Source organism: Dermacentor silvarum, chromosome 6, assembly GCF_013339745.2.
Source record: "Dermacentor silvarum isolate Dsil-2018 chromosome 6, BIME_Dsil_1.4, whole genome shotgun sequence".
NCBI classification, from domain to species: Eukaryota; Metazoa; Arthropoda; class Arachnida; order Ixodida; family Ixodidae; genus Dermacentor; species Dermacentor silvarum.
The window spans coordinates 131,926,114-131,947,188 of NC_051159.1; the positions used below are offsets into that span (position 1 = coordinate 131,926,114).

General features: G+C 42.1%; 1 protein-coding gene across 3 annotated transcripts; it reads left to right on the forward strand.

Moving 5' to 3' along the window:
- Nucleotides 1-1,053: 1,053 nt before the first annotated feature.
- On the forward strand, nt 1,054-20,614 carry LOC119456014 (protein lifeguard 1). Of its 3 annotated transcripts, none has more exons than XM_037717603.2 (12): nt 1,054-1,202; nt 4,379-4,464; nt 7,216-7,294; nt 9,050-9,103; nt 9,188-9,278; nt 10,371-10,408; nt 10,925-10,970; nt 11,302-11,343; nt 11,437-11,526; nt 11,606-11,653; nt 14,452-14,614; nt 17,539-20,614. In XM_037717603.2, exons 2-11 carry the CDS (start codon nt 4,380-4,382, stop codon nt 14,605-14,607), a joined length of 729 nt encoding a protein of 242 aa, XP_037573531.1. In that variant the 5' UTR covers nt 1,054-1,202; nt 4,379; the 3' UTR covers nt 14,608-14,614; nt 17,539-20,614. The 3 variants fall into 3 exon arrangements, with proteins under 3 accessions (XP_037573531.1, XP_049525462.1, XP_049525461.1); XM_049669505.1 differs by lacking the exon at nt 1,054-1,202 and adding an exon at nt 1,462-1,715; XM_049669504.1 differs by lacking the exon at nt 1,054-1,202 and adding an exon at nt 1,894-2,009.
- The last annotated feature ends 461 nt before the right edge of the window (nt 20,615-21,075 follow it).

The window sequence follows — 21,075 nt, forward strand, 5'->3', positions numbered from 1 at the left end:
CCTGCGGTTGCGTTTTCTTGTTTGCATTCTTGTTTTCGATTTATATTGTGTGTAATAAGGTTCATGTACTCACTTGAACCCCCCCCCCCCCCCTCATGTAATGAATAAATAAAAAAAAAAACTCTCTCTATCCCGAATTGTGTGTCGAGCCTACCTTGCGAATTAATTTTTTTATCTCGTCTTTCAACATAACCTTCAGGCGCCACACAGTACATATAATTTTTCATGTACATATCTCTTTCATGATTGATTGTACGAGACATTATAAGTAAATGTATTTTGTGCATCGTTTGATTTCTTGTGTGTACTACGCAAGATTGACACAGACAAGTTACGTTACATTTTTCTCTACAGCACTAACTAAACCTTATTTTCACATCGCAGTTATTTTTACACCAGCTTAATCCTGTCAGCACACAGTTTTGTGGGCAAAAAAAGCAAAAATTACGTGTAGATATCGTCAAATAATTGCAACGAACGCGAAGAACACGCGCAACGCAAGGGAAACTAACCGTCGTGCGCGAGTGGCTGGCTACGGTAAAGGAGGCGTGACGTGTAAACCAAAATACAACAGCGAAAAAGAAAAACTTCCACACACAGGGGGTCGCAAACCTTATATACCAAGCATCGAAGCGCAAAAAAAAAAGAAAATATAGTGCGTATTTTAAACATACACACGGCATATTAAATGTGATTGAATTAGGCAACTTGGGGCATGTTCCCGGCGCCATACATTTACGTCTTCGACCTTCGACGAGTTAACGGCTATTGGTTATAAAGATATGCAGATGGGACACCGATAAAAAAATCCTCATCAAGGCAAAGCACTTGGACGCGCGCCGCGAGTAACACTTTATGAACGCAAGCGTAGCTGAGTCTCAGCTCGTGTGACACAATATGGCGGCGCCAGCGGGGTTGTCTCCACCCTGGACGTCGGCGCTGGGCATCGAGGCGCCCTATTTCGCATTTTAAACAAGCGCCATCTCACGAACATATCGCGAACAAAGTATTCCGCCAAATGCGGCGGATTCTAAAAATGAGATACCAACTATGTGCGGCTGACGTCATTTTTGTTGCTCTCGGTTGCTCTCAGAGCTTAGCGCAGCAGGAAGCTAGAGTTCTTCCTAAACTAGTGAGAAACATCTGTTGTCCTGCAGATACGAAGGATTGCATCACTCTGAGTGCTCCGTGATCATCAAAAGGTATGCTGTCTCTTTATATCCGCGCCTGAGCAGCATTATTTAGCACTTGGTTAAGCACAAATCGTAGGGTAATTCCACACCGCGGATCCTTTTGCACACCAACGCTGCTGCTTCATCGATTTACTTTCCTAGAAACAGTCGTTTTCGAAACACAACTGCGTGTCCTTTATCGAAGCAGTTTCTTCGTTTAACCTTGCAAGAAACGTTGCTGTAGTTCGCCGACACCGTGCCGTTTTTTGAATAGATCGCAGCGTTCGCCATATTGAAGGACGAGGTCTTATCTGACAACAGCGTGATTATCTGCATGGTTTTATTCTCTTCGTTTATCGTTGTTGCTATAAAGGCAAAGCGAAACGTCCTTACAGTAGTAGTATTACTCCTGCGTGGCCGGCTCGACTAAGTGTCCCTAGTTTCCGTTTAGAGGAGACCGAACTTTCTCGATCTTTCTACGTTCACAGAGAACTTTCGTCAGCGGTTCCTGCACTGAATTAAGGCTGTCTTATCTCACTACAGGTGATTGTGGTTTTTCTTTCTCATCTATGAAAGTAGAAAATTAAAAAAAAAACGAAATATGTTTCGCTACTAGTCTCAGTCTTGCGTGGCGTGACCCGTCTGTCGGATCCTGTGACATACAGCAGGAAACTGCAGTTTCCTTGGCGTGCCATTGCTGATTGTATCGCCAGCTGCTATTTTACGTATGCGCCGAATGCGGTTATTCGCATTGTCTCGTCGGCGTAGCGGTAACAACACCATAGCAAACGTGACGAAGCATCGTTTGTGCCAACTGGAGATTTCAGCGCATTCTCCGTAAGACTGCGCGCGTTGCACTGATTGTTTACTTTATTTTGCTTAACGTTTATGTGGACGTTTCGTTGACAACTTGACGAACTGTGCATGTTCGTGATCGATTGCCTCATAGCAGTCAGTATATATGGGCGCAATCTTTTGCTCGGACTTGCGTCAGCGTTGGTAACACCCCTTCGCGCATCTGTCTATCGTTTTGCGTAACGGGTAAACATTACCAATGGGTATAGCAAAACGCAAGCTATGTCAGATTGGCATTGGAATGCACGTAATGTTATGCATCGCGGCGTTTTGTACAAGTGCGTTGAATTAGTATTGCTTATATGAGAAAGCTTTATGGAGATGAGAAGTTGGGAAAGGAGCTACAGTGCAAAGAAGGCAGTCGAGGTGTTGGACACTGAGCAAGTTTGTACTTTGTGAGGCAAGTTAACATTCGTCTACACCTTTTGGAACAGACATAAAAATGTGATCCACAAAATTTTGTGGAGGTGGAAGAACACAATTTTTTTTTCTTTTTTTTTTATGCATGCTTACTTTTTCATATAGTATGCTGTTACTAAAAATGATGCGAACAATCTTGTAGCAGATATCAGCTTTACTGGTTTATGTCAATGAATAGGGGTGTAATTTCATCAATTATTGTGCCTCAGATAAATAAAATTCATGTGAATTCTTCAATAATGTTAACTTATTTAACTAAAAAATGCCTGCCATATATGGTGAACTTGACAGCAAGCGTGCTTTTTCATTAACTTTTGCTGGTTTTAGCATGCTTTGGCAATGAGCATGCCACATTTAAATGTTTGTTTAAGTGGAATTGCAGTATTCCATTACTGTGGGCACATCAAAATGTTACATATCTCGAAAATAAAGAGTTGCATTAGGTGTGAGTGGGCAGATGTTGATTTTTTTAGAACCAATTCATAAATTGCAAGCTCCATAAACTCCATAATAATAGAGTAAATGTTAAAAGTGGCTGCAGCGCTTTTCTGAATATAGATGAATCTCAGCTGGTTCTACAAGTATGCCGCAAGTGTCAGTCTTATCATGGCTGTTGTCAGTGATTATGCATATGTTTTGGCTTCATTTCAAATGTGCCCTGCTTTCATGTTCCTGGCTCACTGCAAAGCGTGCCTGTGATATCTTATTGCTCATAGACTGCAGTACTTGTAACACCACAGTGCATCTTGATATCTGCCAGCTGGACAAGTACTAGAGCATGTGCTGGTGGGCATGAGTAACTTTTGTCTGACAGCTTTAACATTTGCCTTGATGCCTGCCAACTGTAGTTGACATTGTGCTGGTGCTGATTTCATTATTTCTTTAGTTGAAGCTTTCCCTTTTTGTTCCCCGTCTATTGCACCTGCTGCCTGTATTCTACCTCCTCTGCAGGGCAGTAATAATTTTTCTGTGGTGAGTTGTTACCTGAAAGCTCACCGTGCACAATAATATTAGAAAACAATTTTATAGCTTCTACTGAATACTATAGGAGTCACGTTTTCAATCTGCTGAGTGTATGGGTGGCTTGCTGTAGGCCGGCATTGTTAGTTACTTCTTGAAGCATACAAAATTATCACCTGGCAGTGGCTCACGCAGCCCAGCACACATGCAGCTAGTATTTCTACATGATGTGATGGCTTATTGGCAATGACATTCCACTGCCAAGCCCCAGGTTGCAGATTTGTCAGCCAGCTGCTGCAGCCACATCACTGGGCAGAAATGCTTGCACACGAAGCTTTCTGTGCACATCAAAGAACCCCAAGTGATCAAAGCTAATCCTGATCCTTCTACTGCAATGTATTTCATTGCCTAGGTGTTGCTTCTCAGTTATATTAAACCAATACCTGACAAAATAAATGCACTCATCAATTCATCCAGTGCATAATGTAGCTTGTAAAAGGATTCTGAAGCCAATGTTTGCTAGTTTATTGATATGCTAATAGTCAAATTGATAAATTTTCTAGGCTGTAGTAAGGAAAGAGCTAAACCTCTCCAGGGGCCGTATTCTAAAACGTTCCACTTCGGCGATATTTCACTTTTTGCTTTCAGGCGCGCGCTGATTGGCTGGTCGGGCAAAATTGAATGACGTCGGGCTCAATCAGCCAATCAGCTCATACAGTTTTGCTAAAACAGCCAATCAGCGCGCGTCTGAAAGCGAAAAGCAAAGTATTGCCAAACTGGAACGTTTAAGAATACTGCCCCAGTTTACATGTTATAGATAATGAAAATGAGGGGGGGGCTCTGCGCCTAAAGAGGAAGGTTCAGTGAAATAGTTGTGGTTCTGGACAGGGCGGAAACCCACATTAGATAAGGACCAGAAGTTGTGTCTTGAGACTCATTGTGGGTTTCTTTATCCCTGTTGTTACCCTTAGGATGTCCTACTACGATGCAGAAATGGGAGGGCTTGGCAGTGCCTATAGTGGAGCATCCCCCTTCTCGGAAAAAGCGGTCCGCCATGGTAAGTAAGCACAGAAGTCTGACTTGAGTCGTTTTTATACAAATATCTAAGTTTCACATGTTACCCGTTTTACGCCTTATGCACCTTCGTGAAAAGTTTAGAAGCTGCTACGTAAGTAGCAGGACTTGGACCGCATACTGGGAATCATGGTGGAACATTCTCTGCTGCAAAGCCTTGGAGATTGATCGGGGTTGTTTTTGCTTGGTCTCCTGAGCATTGGTGCCAGGCATACATCACGAGTGGCATGTCACAAGGCCTGGTGACAGATGTCGCTTAGGTGGTGGTTTGGAAGTTTTGTGAAAAGTGTGCATCACAATGAAGTAAAGTGCGAGCAGGAAAAAAAAAAGAACATTAGGACATTTTTAATGCCAGATTAAGTACTTCAGAGTACAATGTGCCATCACTGCACAGCCAATTGCCTTATTTTATCCACTAGGGATTAATGATGGACTGCCGGTGAATCTATCAGATACATAATTTTATGCCACATAGTAGAAAAAATCAAACGTGTGGTAGAAAATCATTTCTGCAATTTCTAGTGAAGGTTTCTAATTTGAATTGAATCTTGTATGTAATTTCAGTCATATATATGCCATGTTATTTCATGAAAATAAGTCACTAACTCAAATCACATGTGTAAGTAGTATTTATTGGCTTGCAGGCATTATAGGACAAGAAATTTTTCTTCGCCACTGCTGATAGGACGTAGCAAGTCGAACTTCTCATAAACATAGTGCCTTCAGCAATGTTGTCATGCGTAGCAGCATTCCGAGCTCTGAAGTGAAATTGAGCCTGCTTAAGTAAACAGAGCATTCAATTTGCATGCAGCTCAAGGTCTATTGTTTTTCCCTTGACATCGCTGCATGGAACATGCAGTGCACACAAATCTACATAGCACGGCTTAAGGATTTACACAACTTTCATAGTTGTTTTGGGAACATATTTGGAACGTATTGAAATGTTTTAACACCAGTAGCAGTTGTAAAACCCTGACAGTGAGGTTAAAAAAGTGAAGTGTTTTACATCACCATAGCCGCAAGGCTGAGTTCTGTGTTGTTTGATAAGGTAGTAATAAGTATCGTCATAGGACAGTGCACTCTCTTCTCTCCTTCAACACAGTTATAGCATGGGCGCTGTCAAAAGCAATTAGCCACTAAAAGTGCTCCAGCCCTCTAACTCGATGACATATCCTTTATTGGGCACATTTCACAGGCTCTGGAAAATTTTGAAATGCTTGAATGTGTTTCTAATGTCTTGGCCATCCCTTGGTCTGTCTTTTGTTGCTCCTGTTTCTCAAAGCGCGAGAGGAGGTCTGGCAGCTTGCAGAAGATTCAAGTGTACCGATGTTTCTTACATTTTATTTCAATCATGTTCTGCTCTATTTTGTTCTTGTACTGCTTCTAAAAACACGGGGTTTTAAAGATTTTGAGCCTTAAAAGTGTCACAGCCAGACATATTGCCACGGGGCAAAAATAGTAAACCGAAAGGTGTATTTACACGTATTTACCAAATTGCTGCAATGCCAGATACACAATATGGCTGCCTAAACCAGCCGCTCGCTCTCCTAGCCAAATCGTCTTCGTTGTTCATGGACACACCATGCCCCACTGCTCCGTAACAATATTTCAAAGAAAACTATGCGTCATGTACATGAACACACAAGAAAATTGTGTTTATTTTTTCAGAAATTAATTTATTTTGCAATGTAAAGAATTCATGATTGTCAACGAGACAGAAAAAGTAAACTTGTAGAGTGCAGCAAAGTGATAGAATAAGCTAGTGCATGAGTAACAATGCAGCAACATCAGCAAAAAAATTATTATTTTTTTTTTTTACACTACCTGGCTGCCACCTCTGTTTCAAAGTTTGCTTTACTTTAACATAATCTCACTGTCACTACAAATGTGTTGAGAACATCATAAAATGTAGCATTAAGTCAAGGGAGACAGCTTGTACTGCCCCCGCAATGCTCACTAATGAAATCGCTGTTGGTGCATATTCCTGTTTTAGTTCACATAAAGCTTTTCACACAGCAATGAAGCCTGGGACCTCTAGTGCATGAGGCAAGGTTTTGCAGATTTTCACAGTAATTAGAGAGGTTCCCTCTGCACACAACAGGAAGGTTGTTGGTCTTGCATATTTTTACCTTCCTTCAAGCATGTTGTAATTATATATAAAATTCTTAGAAAAGCAGATGATAATGCCTCTTTATAAATTCTACTTTAGCCGCTACAATGACTTCATGGCTATGGCACTTTTGCTGCAGAGAGAGAGGTAGTGGGTTCAATTTCTGGCCACAGCAGCCGCATTCCAGTTACGGTGCAATGCAAAAAACACTTATGTACGGCACATTGCGTGCATGCTACAGAACCTCATATGGCCAAAATTATTCGTAGCCCTTCACTCGGGCATCTTTCATAGTCTTTGCATTGTTTTGGCACATTATACACCGTCTCTAAGTCAATAGTCAATCAGTCAAGTAAACCATGCATATTACATTCTGAAAAAGGAAAAACTCAGTTTTACGTAATTTTCTTACAGTGGGGCTTAGCAATTAACTTTTCTGTGTACAAGGCTTGCATTTTATTGTTCATTGAATAATTCATCCATTTGTTTGTTTGTTTCCATAAATGTTGATAGTGCTCTGCATGTCAGACAAACCAGACTATGTAACACGTCGGTCTTGGACAGAATCTGTGGGTGTTTCTGTCTAAATCCTTGCCTGTCCCTCACCACTGTTTCCTTTGGCAGGGTTCATCCGCAAGGTGTACGGAATCCTCATGGTGCAGCTGGGCATCACAGGAGCATTCATTGCACTCTTTATATTTGAGTATGTATCACATAGGTGCATGGCATATTCATATCAAACTGTATTTTGGTTCTTTTAATTTAGTCTGCTGCCAAAAGTGCTATGCACAGTTTCCAGACCAGTCTGAAAGTATTTTTTGATATGTCATTACAGTATGTGTTCACATAGCTGCTAAAAACTGTGAGGACATGCCATCACACTTTTGCTAACAATAATTCTTCTTTTCATAGCTACATTTCATGCTTCTGCAAACAATTGAAGTTGGTAACAGCTAAACAGTAGAATGTAACTTCACAGTGATGCAGTTAAATAGGCATTAAGAGGAACGCTTGAGTAGGTTTAGATTTCGTGAAGATTTATTTAAAGTGTGCTTGCCTTTCTTTTGTGAGATAATATTAATTATTAATATTGGGAAAATAAATACTTAACTTGGCTTCTTGAATTTCGTACCCGAACCACAGTTTTCAGAATTTCAGAAACATTATTTTCCAAACAATGTGCTGGAAGGTCAGCTAAGCTAAAAGCCGCAGAAGTAGTGTTACATTGCCAAGTAGACACAGTACAGCACTACATGGCAGCAGCAATTAAGAGTACACATGTCAATATATTACATGTACCATGACCATGGCAAATAAAAACAAGCGAATTACAATGGACAAAGTACTAACATATTTGTATATATTCAGGAGATCACCGAGTAGCACTAAAGTTATTGCAAGCAGAACAAAGTTCAAAGGTTAGTGTGCAGTAAGTAGGAAACACAAAGTAAATTTATTTCACCAATATGTAGGACAATCAGCTTAATCACGATGGTACAAAAATAATTTCACAGTTTTTTGATTCCTACCTTTTTCCAGTGACATCAATGGTATTCCAGGAATCTCATTGTATATGCACATAAGCCATTCGTGTGCAGCAGTTGTACATAAAGGTTGCTAGGTTGAGTCATGGCTTACTTTCAAAAAAAGTTTGTCGCAGTTTCACCCGAAAGGCGAAGCACCAATTGCGATAGCAAATTAGTAGAGAGCTATACGGAGTAAGGATAGTAGTTTTATCAGCTGTATAAACTCGGACATGCAGCAGCACCAGCAACGCGCAGAACTGTTGTCGACGCCATCAGCGCTTTGCCCGCGTTCGCACCGAACGCGCGCGGCGTTTTTATATAAATACGCGTTTGGTGCCGCAGCTAAACGTCGCCTCCCCTCCCTCCGTCCCAGTCCGCCCACAGCCTATCGCACGACGGAAAAAGTTGCGTTTGCTCTCTGTATATGGAAAGGAGGAAAGAGACGCTTAATTCTGCAGCCCTTCAGGGAGCACGGCGCAGAACGCGCGTTTGCTCTCCGACGCACGTTCGCTCCCCGTGAAAGCGCGCGTCCGGAGCACCCTTTCACTCGCACATACAGCGTCCGGAGCGCGGCGACGATTTCATCGCCGTTGATGTCATACGGAACCTCACGGCGACGCCGACGGCAGAAATCTGCGTTGGAGTGTCCATATAAAAAGCTATCGCAATAAAATTCCGATAATAAAAGACTGATAACAGCGATCAGATGCTGCTAAAATCTGTGATGTCATACAGGGCTGCAGCAGGAACTGCAAGGTGGTGGCCGCCTGACTTTCGTTTTTTCACTTTTCATAGCTAGACACTTTCAAAAGTGTAATTTACCAATCTGACATAGACAAACATTTCTTTAATGTGTTTTTCAGCACAAATTATTTTATATCATGTTGTGCGCTGAGCCACATTGTAACGCTTTCCTCTTTTGCTGCTCCTAGGCCAAACGTGCAATTATATTCACGACAGCACCCAGCACTCTACATATCTGCCATGTAAGTACGACATCAACAGGTATCTGGTGTTGGTCGTGACTTTTCCACCAAGCCTGAGTTACTCATGAAGCCACTCTATTGCAGGGTCATAACATTTGTACTCATGATTGTGCTTGCCTGCTGTGATACTGTTCGTCGTGCATTCCCTATCAACTTGATTCTGCTCCTGTTATTTGTGAGTATTGCACAGCTCTCTTAACTACAGCTTATGATTCTTTCTTTCTTCCACGTATTTTGTATTTCTTCTTTTTGTCATCCAGGGAAAACAAGGGGAATGCGGGAGATGGCGATTCAAGACGATGTGTAACACGAGAACAAGGTGAGAGCAGGAGCCAACGTTTCGGCAAGTGGACTTGTCTTCTTCAAGGCGACATATGCTCTCCTCGGCACAGTATGTATAGGTAGAGTTCTTCTAAAGGGGAGAGAAGGTAAGGCGGGTGGGTGAGGTAACGAGCGAGAGTGTGTTAGCGGCGAGGGTGTCGAAAAGAAATATAATGCACTACTGATAGTCGGTGGAGAAGTTTGAGGCAACTCCTCCACCGACTATCAGTATTGCATTATATTTCTTTTCAATTCGACACCGAAAGCGACACCCTCTCCGCTAACACACTCTCGCTCGTTACCTCACCCACCCACCTTACCTTCTCTCCCCTTTAGAAGAACCCTACCTATATATACTGTGCCAAGGAGAGCATATGTCGCCTTGAAGAAGACAAGACCACTTGTCGCAACGTTGGCTCCTGCTCTCACCTTGTTCTCGTGTTACTCATCGTTCTTTTTGTCATGTCTTACAGAGGTAAAAAATGACAAACCAATAGAAGGCGAAGGCCTACTGTGCACAAATATTTACCATATTGAAGGCAAAAGCTAACTTCACATGTAGCTGCACATATCTCTCGCCATATATAAATTAAGGATTGAAAGAAGAAAGGTCTGCCTGCACTAGCTAATCTGTAAAGGGTGCATGCATGGCACGAATTAGCTTGCTCACACTAGTCTGTCACATGGGTGGGGTGATAGTGGTAATATTAAGCAGTACTACTACACTGCCCACATTTTCAATCGTAGCCCTCTAGTACAATGACGCATGGTTTTGTACTTCAATCTTTGTTGACATAATGGCCATTGTTGATGAACCATGCAGCAAACAGTGCCAATATGCAGCATTTACTACTGAAGTTGCATTTGTTATTTTGTTGATACTCGCGCCAAAAACGTCTGTTACCAAAGTCATTGTGCAGTTGTGTCTACTCTCTCCTTATTGCAGACTGTTTGTGAAGGTGTTCTGCTTGGCACAGTCTCAAGGTAAGTTCTTCGCTTTTATAAGCAGGAATGTGCTGGCGCACAAACCTGTAAGCATCATGATTTTTAGTCCGTGCTTATGTTACTTATTGTACTGCTGTTTATCAGTTGTGAGGTGACGAAGCACTTCTTGATGAGTCTCTTGGTTAAAAAATTGTCCTCGCTCTATAGTGTAGTACACACAAGCAGTGGAGCTCTGCCAAGATGAGATGCCTACTCACAAGCTTGTGCATAGCCAGAATTATCGATTCTGTAACTAACAGAGTTTTAATTTGCTGTGATGTACTAAGGCTTAAGTGGTGTGCCAGCAGTTATTTGGATATTTCAGCAATATACCGTTATCTTAATTTATTAATGGAGGGAAGGAAGATCAATTGATCATTTTCATCTTAAGCAAGGACAGTTGTTCCTTATTCTAAGTGTAAATTGTCACTATGACCCTTGGCCTCTCAGTTTATTTTCATCGATAAACCTAATAAACCAATTGACATGCAATCTTCATTGCTCTTATTCCTTCAGTTTCTACGAAGTGAAAGAAGTGATGATTGCAGTGGGAATCTGCACTGTAAGTAGACCTCAGTGTTCTTACACATTAAAACATTTTGTCAAGCCTTTTCACTTTAATAATTTGCTATCACACTTTGCTTTTTTATTCATTCATTCACATTGTGTGCCAAACTGCTTAATGTCTAGCTTAGGTGCACTATAGAGACTGTTTCTTTGCCTGCCAATAGTTGAAACAAGCTGACGTTGTAAAGGCTCTCTTTTTCTTTTTTTCTTTTCTTTATTACCTGAGTGGTCTCGATCATAAAATACATTTCACATTGCATTAACAACATGCACGTAATGGTTGTCTCTTGTTATTCAAATGTGGCCTTTCTTGTGTTCTTGATTAGGTTGTATGCCTCGGGCTGACCCTGTTTGCTTTCCAAACAAAGGTATGTGTCTCACATGAACAGACTTTCTTGCTTTCAATGCACCCGAGTTGATGCTTGACTCTTCATGCCGGCAATCTTCCTCTTTTTTTCTAGTGGGACTTCACTGCAATGTCTGGCATCCTGTTCGTCTGCGCCTTGGTTTTCATGTGCTTCGGCTTTGCTCTGATCTTCATCAAAGGAGATGTGAGGCTTGAGTCACCTTTCTTGCAGAACTCTGTGTCTCCCAAACTCTTCACTGACACAGCTGTTTTCCTTTCCTCAGATTGTGCGCCTGGTTTATGCATGCATTGGAGCCCTCCTCTTTTCTGTGGTAAGTTCAGATAAGAGAACAAAAAAGGTATTCTTTGTTTGAAGTCCTGGCTTTAATCTTACTGGATGTTGACACTTCTAGCTTGCCATTGTTTTATAAATTTTGTCATTTTATTACTCAGACCACAGGAGACGAGCTAGTCAGCAGCTGTGCCCACCTCGATATTGTAGTGTAACTATTGCTTTGCATACATTCATCTAAGTTCAGTGTTGCTGCTGCACATAGCATCAGTGCCTAATCCGCCTTTTTCACGGCGCGACGGCGCATGCGCCTTGCCCTGACGGATTAGTCGCAAAATGTTTTGGAAGGGCCACGCGCACGGCTGTGCAGCTTGATCTCGGGAGAAAGTCACCTGTGAAAAAATAGGGGGGAAAAAAATGCTCAGACGCGCTCTGCTGCAAACACTCGTGCCGTGTACCGCATTAAAACTCTACTTGTATCTCAAAGTCTGTGCGGTGCTGTAAATGTGCGTAGCGTAAGACTGCAACTCCACTTAAACAGAAAACGGCAGGGCTTCATCCGGACTGCACCATAAGCTTCATTGTTGCCGCCTTTCATTGATGGCTAGCAAATTTAACGGCAAACTCCTGCGTTACATTTGGGCAACACTTAAAAATATCATGTTGCTGACAGAGTCTTCTAGCAACATCGGCCCTCACTTGCTGGTGGTGGCAGCACGTACCTGACTTCATGTACTCGTTTAAGGCGCGATAACACAGGGTCGATACGAGACAGACAAGACGCTCGCACTAATGATTGGCTGACTATTCAGCCCAGTTTGTCGCTGAGACCATTTTATCATACCAGGTCGACAACAATGCAACTGACGAGCACAAGTTGTACTGTGACGTGCTTTCTTGTCGATAAAATTGCCATGGCCGACCATCATTTGACCGAACCCTGCGCAATCAGCCGTCGAACCGACAATGCAATAGCTGCAGTGCCTTCCCTTGTATATATATTTAAGCACACTAAAATGAATCAATACATGCCTACGAAGTTGAAATACACAAGCTTCAACCCTCGCATGCCATGCACATGGAGTCTGAGCCAAGGTTGATCCTGTTCAGCAAAGGTTGGGCCTAGCGCCATTGAATTCAGGCACCAGCTACCGGCAGACCTGAACTGAAAAGTAAGCAGTTAGGATGAAGGAAACTGCTTTCATAGTTGAGATCTGGCCTTTGCAATTTGAAATCAATTACTCGTCACTTTGCACGGCATATACACAATAACTAGCGACACAGCTCTGTGCCAACATCTGTACATCACTGTTCTCGTAGGCTGCCGGTCACATTCACTACGTAGATGGGTGGGTATGTGCGTGTTGTTATGCTTACACATTTTTTAATTCCAGAGATGCACTGTTTACCTCTATGTTAGAGGGGAAACAAGAGACTGCATTCAGTACAGCATAAACAACCGCCTCGCTCAGTTATAGTACCAACGATGTCAGCGATGGAATCTGCGTTTTTGTGAAATAACAGCCTGCCCTATAAATGAGCGCTTATGCGAGCACAGTTTTCTCTAATAATGTTTTAAGGCACGCGCAAACTGCAAGCATGATGAAGTTAAAGAAAAGCATGACAGTAATAAATTAAAAACCCTAATATATGTATCTGAATCACAGTTGCCATTGTTTAAGTGGCTTGCCACTCGTATTGACTCATCTCAGGGCAGAACAAAGCAGCTCATATGCAAAGAGATGTGTGTTTTGCTACGTTTTGACATTATTTCATTTCAGCAATGCACCTTTTCCCCAATATTTGACGCTAACAATGGTCTGTGGCTCTAGATGTCGATGTAAACAAGTGCACTGCTTTGGTAAATCCGACGCAGAAGGCTGCACTTGAAGACTTCTTGAATATGTGAAATGTCTAAACAATTTCTAGGAAAAAAAATACAAAAAGCGAGCTGCGAGTGCAGAAATCAGTAATAACAAATTCCAAAGCAGCCCGGCCATGTCAGCAGATGGAGTCAGCGTACCTTTATCAACCGCACGGTTAGCACAACAGCACATTCAGGCCTCCTCACCCAGTAGTCGGTGAGTGCTACATGGCTTCCAGGAATGGCATGCTGCCCCTGAGAAGCCATTAATAATTATTCGCGATCCAAAAAACTGCCAACCGGCGCACACTCAGTATGGGTGCAGGTACAAAAATCAAGCGGCAATAGCCCCGGCACCCTTCCAAAACATTTCCAGTGACGTGCGGCAGAGGGCAGCACAGGAAAATGAAAAAGGCAGATTGTAGCAATTGCAAATTGTTTTCTTGTTCAGCAAAAAATGCTGATGGAATTCTTTTTCTTCTTTTTTCACTAGTATATTGCTTTGGTACACCTCACTGCAAACGTTCTGGTGGCACAGAAGTCACAAAAAGGTTAAACTTCCTTTAGGATTCCCCACTCAGCCTAGATTCTAGGGATACAATATGGTAGGCACATGGGGAATTATACAGTTCACAAATTAATTCTAGGGAGGATACACTTGCTGCAACGTGATTTCATACAGACTCTGCCCTCCACATGTTATTGTGGTCAGTGATTTTATATCTGACCAGGATTAAAGAGGGAGCACTAATCTTTTTTGAATGAGATGCCAAAGAGGCCACCTACTGTAGCGATGATATTATAGTTATTATGTAGTGATGATACTTAATAAAAAAGCACATTGTACCTATTATTGGATACCTTGTACCATAGTATTTGACTCTGTTGCTTAGTGTCTGACTTTTTTTTTTTCTGCCCTTTTACACTATCCCACCTCTTTCCCCTGTACCCATTTATCATGACCACTTCCTTAGTATCTAGTGTTTGACACTCAAATGATGCTTGGTGGCAACCACAAGTACTCTGTGTCGCCGGAGGAGTACATCTTTGCAGCACTGAGCCTCTACGTGGACGTCATCAACCTCTTCCTCATGATCCTGCAAATTGTTGGTTACGCCAGCAGAGACTGAACCTATGGTTAGTTCTCTTCATCAGTGCCTCTTCTTGGTTCGCTTCCTGGCTGGTTTCGCATGCTCATTCTGCTGCTCAAGCTGCCTCCACGTCACCCATGCTTTATATGCTTTTGTATTGGTTGTCTACTTATTTTTCTTCATGCATGGGTTGGCACTACTGCTAAAAGGCAGATCTTCCTTTCTTTTTGTTTGCTCACGATGCGTGCTTTTCATTCTCTATGCAACCCTCTTGCCTTGTGCCCATTTTTATGTCTTTTTTTCCCATATTTTCAACTCTTCTTTCTTACCACCTTTTTCTTCCTGTAGTTCATCAGTTTGAATGTTTGCCTTTTTCTGGTTATTAATGACTATGTAATATCTCATCTTAGCTTTCCTCCTGCAGCACATATAGTCATCTCTGTTCACTCTCCCATTCCCCCCCCTTTCCCCCCCTCTTGAAAACCTGGGCTGCATGAGTACTTTGGTATTGCATGGCTGAGGACAACCTCAACCCGTCTGTGTTCTTATTGCTGTTGTCTTTAAATCTGTGGTCTTGATGTCTGTATTGTGTTCCATGCGGAAAAATGCTTTGTGTATTCATTTTTTGTTCACACCAATGCATAAGCAACACGTTTTTTGGGTCTTGTTAAATCAGCCAAGGTTGTGACTTGTACGTAGAATTCCATCTCTGCATTTGACTTGGCAATTTATTGTGAGCCCCGATTCTTCTCACAAACCTGGAGTGCAGCATTGTTTAGTTATTCTTGGTATTGGAGGAGTTTCGGTCTCCTTCGTGCTGGCCTTTCAATGCCAAAAAGGATAGCGCTTGGAGACAGGCAACCCATGCCTTGTGCTGGAAGCACATGTCAGTCAGTCAGCAGCAAACACTTCCTTAGAAGGTTCAGTGCCGTGCTCATTTTGCAAACAACTTCTCTAGGTGCACAGAGCTTGCATTTGAGTATTCTGCATTTGCTTGGGCACCGGATTTTCTTCTTGATTTACGATACATGTCATTAAGGCTGTGCATTAGATCGAGAAGCTGTCAGGAAACTAGTACTTGACAAATGTACTATGTAAGTGAGGAAACCAGATTTGAGAGTAGGGTGAAAAGTCTGGTGCCCACATTCCTAGCATTGTTCAAGAGTAATGAAGTTTCACAACTGCTGCCCTCAGCGCCTCTGCAATCTGTGCTCTACCTTCTTTGTGCTCAAGCTCTGGCAGCTGTTTTAGAAGATCCCTCGTGGGGAATTCATTATTTCCTTTTATATGAAGCATTCTTTGCTTCATACCAGGTGCTTTGTGGTAGGTAGGTTTCATTCTTAGTTCCGGGCCTTTTAAAAAAAATGATCTGTACAATGCTGGGATGAAACCCGAGTTTTCCAGCACAACAGGCCCGATGTGAAAAAAAATTTGACCGCAGACGCACAGGTACTTTTCTCAAGCCAATGCCATCTAGCTCTTTCGGATGATTGGTACGTGCGTCATGTCGCATAGCAACAACTTGCTTAGAAAAACAAGACCATGTATGTGCGTGCCGGTTTCCATTAGGCCACAGACACAGGAATGAAATGTCACCACCGATTTGTTGCTGTCATCACATACACTTGCATCACACATTATTGCTCACCTTATGCAAACAAGTTGGTCCATCCGGTAACACTTTGCAGAAGCCCAAGTGATGCAAGATAGCTTGTTACTTACATAATGCTTCGCATAACATCAATTCCCACAGTGCGTAAGGTCTGCAAAATGTTCTTTATTTTTTTCTGCTGTGGTTAGCAAAGGAAAGTGTGATGGTGTAAGGTAAAACAGAAAATCCGCAGACTTGTGCAGCCTTGCAAAACCGCAACCAAATATCCAGGAAAGCTGTTTACATCACTCATTTCAACTGAACTGCCATTTGGGGTGCAGTCCTCGTGGCACATTATAGTAACATTATAGTAACACTGTCGTTCATGTACTTTAACGAACGCTGGCTCAATCTCTAGGTCACATGACTGTATCACCATGGACGCTCACTGAAGCACTATTCAAACAGTGGAGTCACTGTCTGCACTGTGGCAAGATCATCACTACAGGTCTGCTGACCAAATAAGGAGGAAAACTTTCTCTTTCCTCTATGCCACTGGCACTGGCCAGCACTGCTGGTGCTTCTCCTGTGGCAGCGACCTAGAAACTTATCACTCTTTCAATGCGTGTACGAAGTTTCAAACAGCGAAATATCGGCACATTCACCTATATGGACAATTTTAGAGTCACTTTGCTACTCAAAAGAGCATTTTGCAGCTATTTGTCAGTATTGTGATGCCAATATACCTAATCACTTTTTCACTTTGAGATCTTACCAGCATGTTTAGTTACGTACAGACGCTATTCCTATAAATTATCAACCTGATACTCAGTAGTTCATATGTAGCAAGCATTTTTTACTGGTAATCGCCAAGGCGCATCGCCATTATTATAATTTTACGTTATCTGGTGGCTCTCTTATTCAGCCTGCAATTAGTAAATTTTGATAGCATGTTCTTGAAAGTTTATATTGTACCTATGCAAGGTTTCTACCTGACTCACCTAGTAGTTGTCACACTGCACTTCTATAAATCCTTGAATACATACATAAATAATTAAATGTCTAGGCAAGCATTGTCATTATTTGAAACATTACATTTTCAAAAGAAATAAATGTATCTTACACAGTTATGCCAGCTATCTTTGCATATGTGTAATTATTTATTGTAAGTGAACATGTGCACCCATAAAAGATAGACGTCTTCAACAGCATGTTTTGACAGGGTCACATTGCCATTAAATTTGTTTATGGCCAGATGTTACTTATATGCCAGTGATTGAAGACAGTAGCCTTAAAGGAGCAAAACATTACTCCACAACGAAACTGCTGTCAGTCAGTGTTTAAATTTATATCGCTTTTTGTTGCACTTTCTTCCACAGTACCTTGTCTTCGACACGCAGCTTATGGTTGGGGGGCGGCACAAGTTCTCCATCACGCCCGAGGAGTACATCTTTGCAGCCCTGACACTCTACATGGACGTCATCACGCTCTTCCTCTACATCCTGGAAATTGTGAGCCGTGTCAGCGGCGACAGGCGCGGTTCATCCAGCTACGTCTGACATCATATTTGTTGTCTCCTGCCTTGTCGGCTTTCTCCTTTACATTCCTGTGCCGAGCAAGTGGCTATGACATTTGATGATGCAAAACTGAGCACAACAATGTCTTTTTTTTTTTTTTTTTTTTGTTACATTCACGAGAAAGTACCACCTTTTTCTTTCTTTTGCCTTATTTGTCTTTTCAGCTGTTAACCATCTCTTCTTTGTCCTGCTACCTACATGTACGTGTTCAGGTGGAATGATGTGCGGAGCAGAGATTCAATATTTAACAGCACAGTGTCCCAGATTGAGCCTGCGAGTGGAATGCAGACCTGGCCTTTTTCTTGAACAATTAAAGCCTGTGTTTGAAAGCTGAGCCTATTGATGGTGCAGAAGCAGGGCGAACATTAACTCAAGAATAACTGTAGTCCTACTGTTGCCATCATTGATTCCTAAACCAGCAAGCTGTGTTGAATAAGTCTTTAGGCACTTTTATGTCATATTTTGTAGCGCTTCTTATTGGTTATAGCTTGTTCTGGTAGGCCTACCCATGGTGTTGCACGGCAGAAAGAAAATGTGGACCTCTTTTCACAGCTGTTTTATTTAAGGCGAAGCTGTTTATTTAAGGTGAAGTGCTAATGTATGCCAAGATGTCCACAGTGTTGTTGGTCTCGTGGTCTTGTCACCGTTCCATAACAGTTTTTAGGATTCAAGCCGTTTGGCTTGTTCATTGCTGATCTGTTATGCTGTTTCATTGCAACCATATGCATAGCTTTCTTTATGCAGCGCCTAATATTATAATGTCCATGTTTAAACTTGGTCCTCTTTTTTGCACTGCGCTAATGTGGCTTGTAAACAGCAAGTTTGCTTGAAATTTCTGCCGAAGGTTTAGTTCCTGATTATCTCAGATGTGTACATTGTGATAGCTGAAACTTCTTGTGGATAAAGTAAGTATGTAATAATACGAACTGTTCTACCTCTCGTGCGGAAAGGCTTGTAGTTTTCAACTGCACTAATAGTTGGCAAAATACAGCCATTCTGTTTCCGCATGTCATGTTTGCCGTCTGACGTTAATTATACTGTACTGCTAACTGAACTACAGGGCAGATAAACGTCACCGTATAAGCAGAATGCCACTGCTGTAATAGTAATAAAGGGACACTAAGGAGAATTGGGCCAAATCTGTGAAGTACATTTTGTGAAATGCAGACTATTCATTCTTAGTGAAAGCTCAGGCACCTGAAAAAGACTCAAAAATGAAATGGGAATGGCAGTGCCACATTGAAAGTCCCACATCAGCTATGTGACATTATAAGCTTTGACAGCATCTGCTTACACCTCATTGTTGTTAAAAAAAAGGAATTACATTGCATTTGGGAACATACTCAAGCTGACGTCTGCATTAAAAGGGTTTCAATGTGAAGAAAAAGAAAAAAGAAAACACAATGCTACATCTGTGACACTGCAATGATTTCATCATCTTCCTGACTTGGGCGCAAAGTTTTTAATAAGGAAAGTTTGGCCTCCATTTCCCCTGGTTATAATAATTTTTTTTTTGGCCCAATAAACGCTGATAGAGTTTTGAATGAGTAATCCATCTGTCTAAACTATTTTACAAATTCTCTTAAGTGTTCGTTTAAGTGAAATGTCATATCACATGCTTGGCAAGTCAATTTGTTAACCTACGATCTTTCTCGGATCCACACCCGAGGTTGCGGCAGCGTACTCCGTGGTGTCACCTTTGGTGTTGGCATATCTGAGCCATTGGCTTGTTGTGTGAAACCTGCTAAGCATATCGATCAAACATGATGGCTTTGTAAAGTGTGTTAGAAAAGCTGCCGACAGCTACTCAGCTCTTTTTGTATAGCGAGATAAACGTTTTTATTGTACTATATTGCTTGGTTCTTTACTGAACACTACCAGCAATCGGGGAAATGATATCAGAATGCTTTAAAACCGGTTTGAAGTTGGTAGATATTTATACAAGGTGCTTTCTGTAGCACCAGGTCAGCAATAAGCATAATGTTGCAACTTTTCATTGTTCGTGTTTACTATTTCAATGCTGTAATTTTGAAAGCTTCATGTTTAATCTTTGCGGCAATTATATTCTCTATTTAAATGGTAAACCTTTGAGCTTTATGTAGATGTAAGTCGTTTGCTAAATTTGTCTCATACATTCCTTTGAGTGTCTATGCTTTTTTTTTCCATACCTAAGCACAGTCTTTGGCAGAAGTTTAGCATGTTCAGTTTCTGTTCTTGTTTCTCTGCCTACCTGCAGAAGGAAGTGGCCTACGCAGAGGTGTTCTGTATTTAGCTTGCACTTTTGTTTATTCGAGGTAAGGCTAGTTCACAAGTTACTGAGGCTAATTGTCTAGTCACCCATTTCTCTATGCATGCCTGGTGACCTTGTATAGTAATATTGGAGGTGCCACAAGATGACTGTTTACCAGATCCGTGAGAGTAATGCATTTCTTTTGTGCCGATGTTGAAAACGAGCTCCTAGCCGTTTCTTACAAGGTTTGCACTTTATTGCACCATGCCCAAGCAACAGGAAATTTGTGTTACGCGTGAGATCTTGTGCATACACCTACTACTTACTTGGTGCTTGTTGATCTCTCCTGACAAGCGTTGAACAGACAGCTGTGTGATATAGCCAGGTTGCTTCGCTCTGTTGGGCTGTGAAGCTTACACGTAGGTCAATCTAGCCCAGATCGCATTCACATTATTTCATGGTCCCATGTTGTCCCATGTACATAACTTTTTCCTGGATGTAGTGTATACGCACCTCTTTGTGCTGGCAGCTGGTAGATCAACACAGTCACTTGCAACTAACTGTTTGTGATCGCAGCTCCATTGTACACAGCTGTAGCTCAGTCGGTGTATCGTGTTGCTGGCAAATAAAAATTCTACTTTAACTGTTGATTGCATTGTACTTAATTTCATTCATGCCACAACACCACGGTGTAAGATATTGACCAGATAAAGTAGCAACGGCAGGCATCTATCGGCCCAGTGACGGCAACGGATACCTATCAGCGGAACAACGCAACTTCAGTTGAAACGCAGGCGAGCGCTTGCGCAGACAAGGGACGCATGCATGCCCTCTCCCCCATGCTGTCCCCTCACTATGGTGACCTACTTTTATGCGTCACTCAATCATTTCAGATTTCCTGCGAAGCGCTGCTTGCTATACCAACGTGAGATTAAGCTATTAAAATCTCTTCTGCCTTGAAGTTGCGTCGTCCCGCCAATAGGTATCCGCTGCCGTCACTGGGCCAATGGACATGCGCTGCTGCTACTTTATCTGGTCGATCGCATCTCGCAAGCGTCCTCACCTAAAGGATATATGTAGCTTACACCATGCATAACACTGCGTGTGGC

Coding starts and splice junctions, on each gene's coding strand:
- LOC119456014 (XM_049669504.1), top strand. CDS start 1,900: ATGCGCCGAATGCGGTTATTCGCATTGTCTCGTCGGCGTAGCGGTAAC. Junction 7,295..9,049: donor ATTGCACTCTTTATATTTGA/GTATGTATCACA, acceptor TGCTGCTCCTAG/GCCAAACGTGCAATTATATT. Junction 10,971..11,301: donor TTGCAGTGGGAATCTGCACT/GTAAGTAGACCT, acceptor GTTCTTGATTAG/GTTGTATGCCTCGGGCTGAC.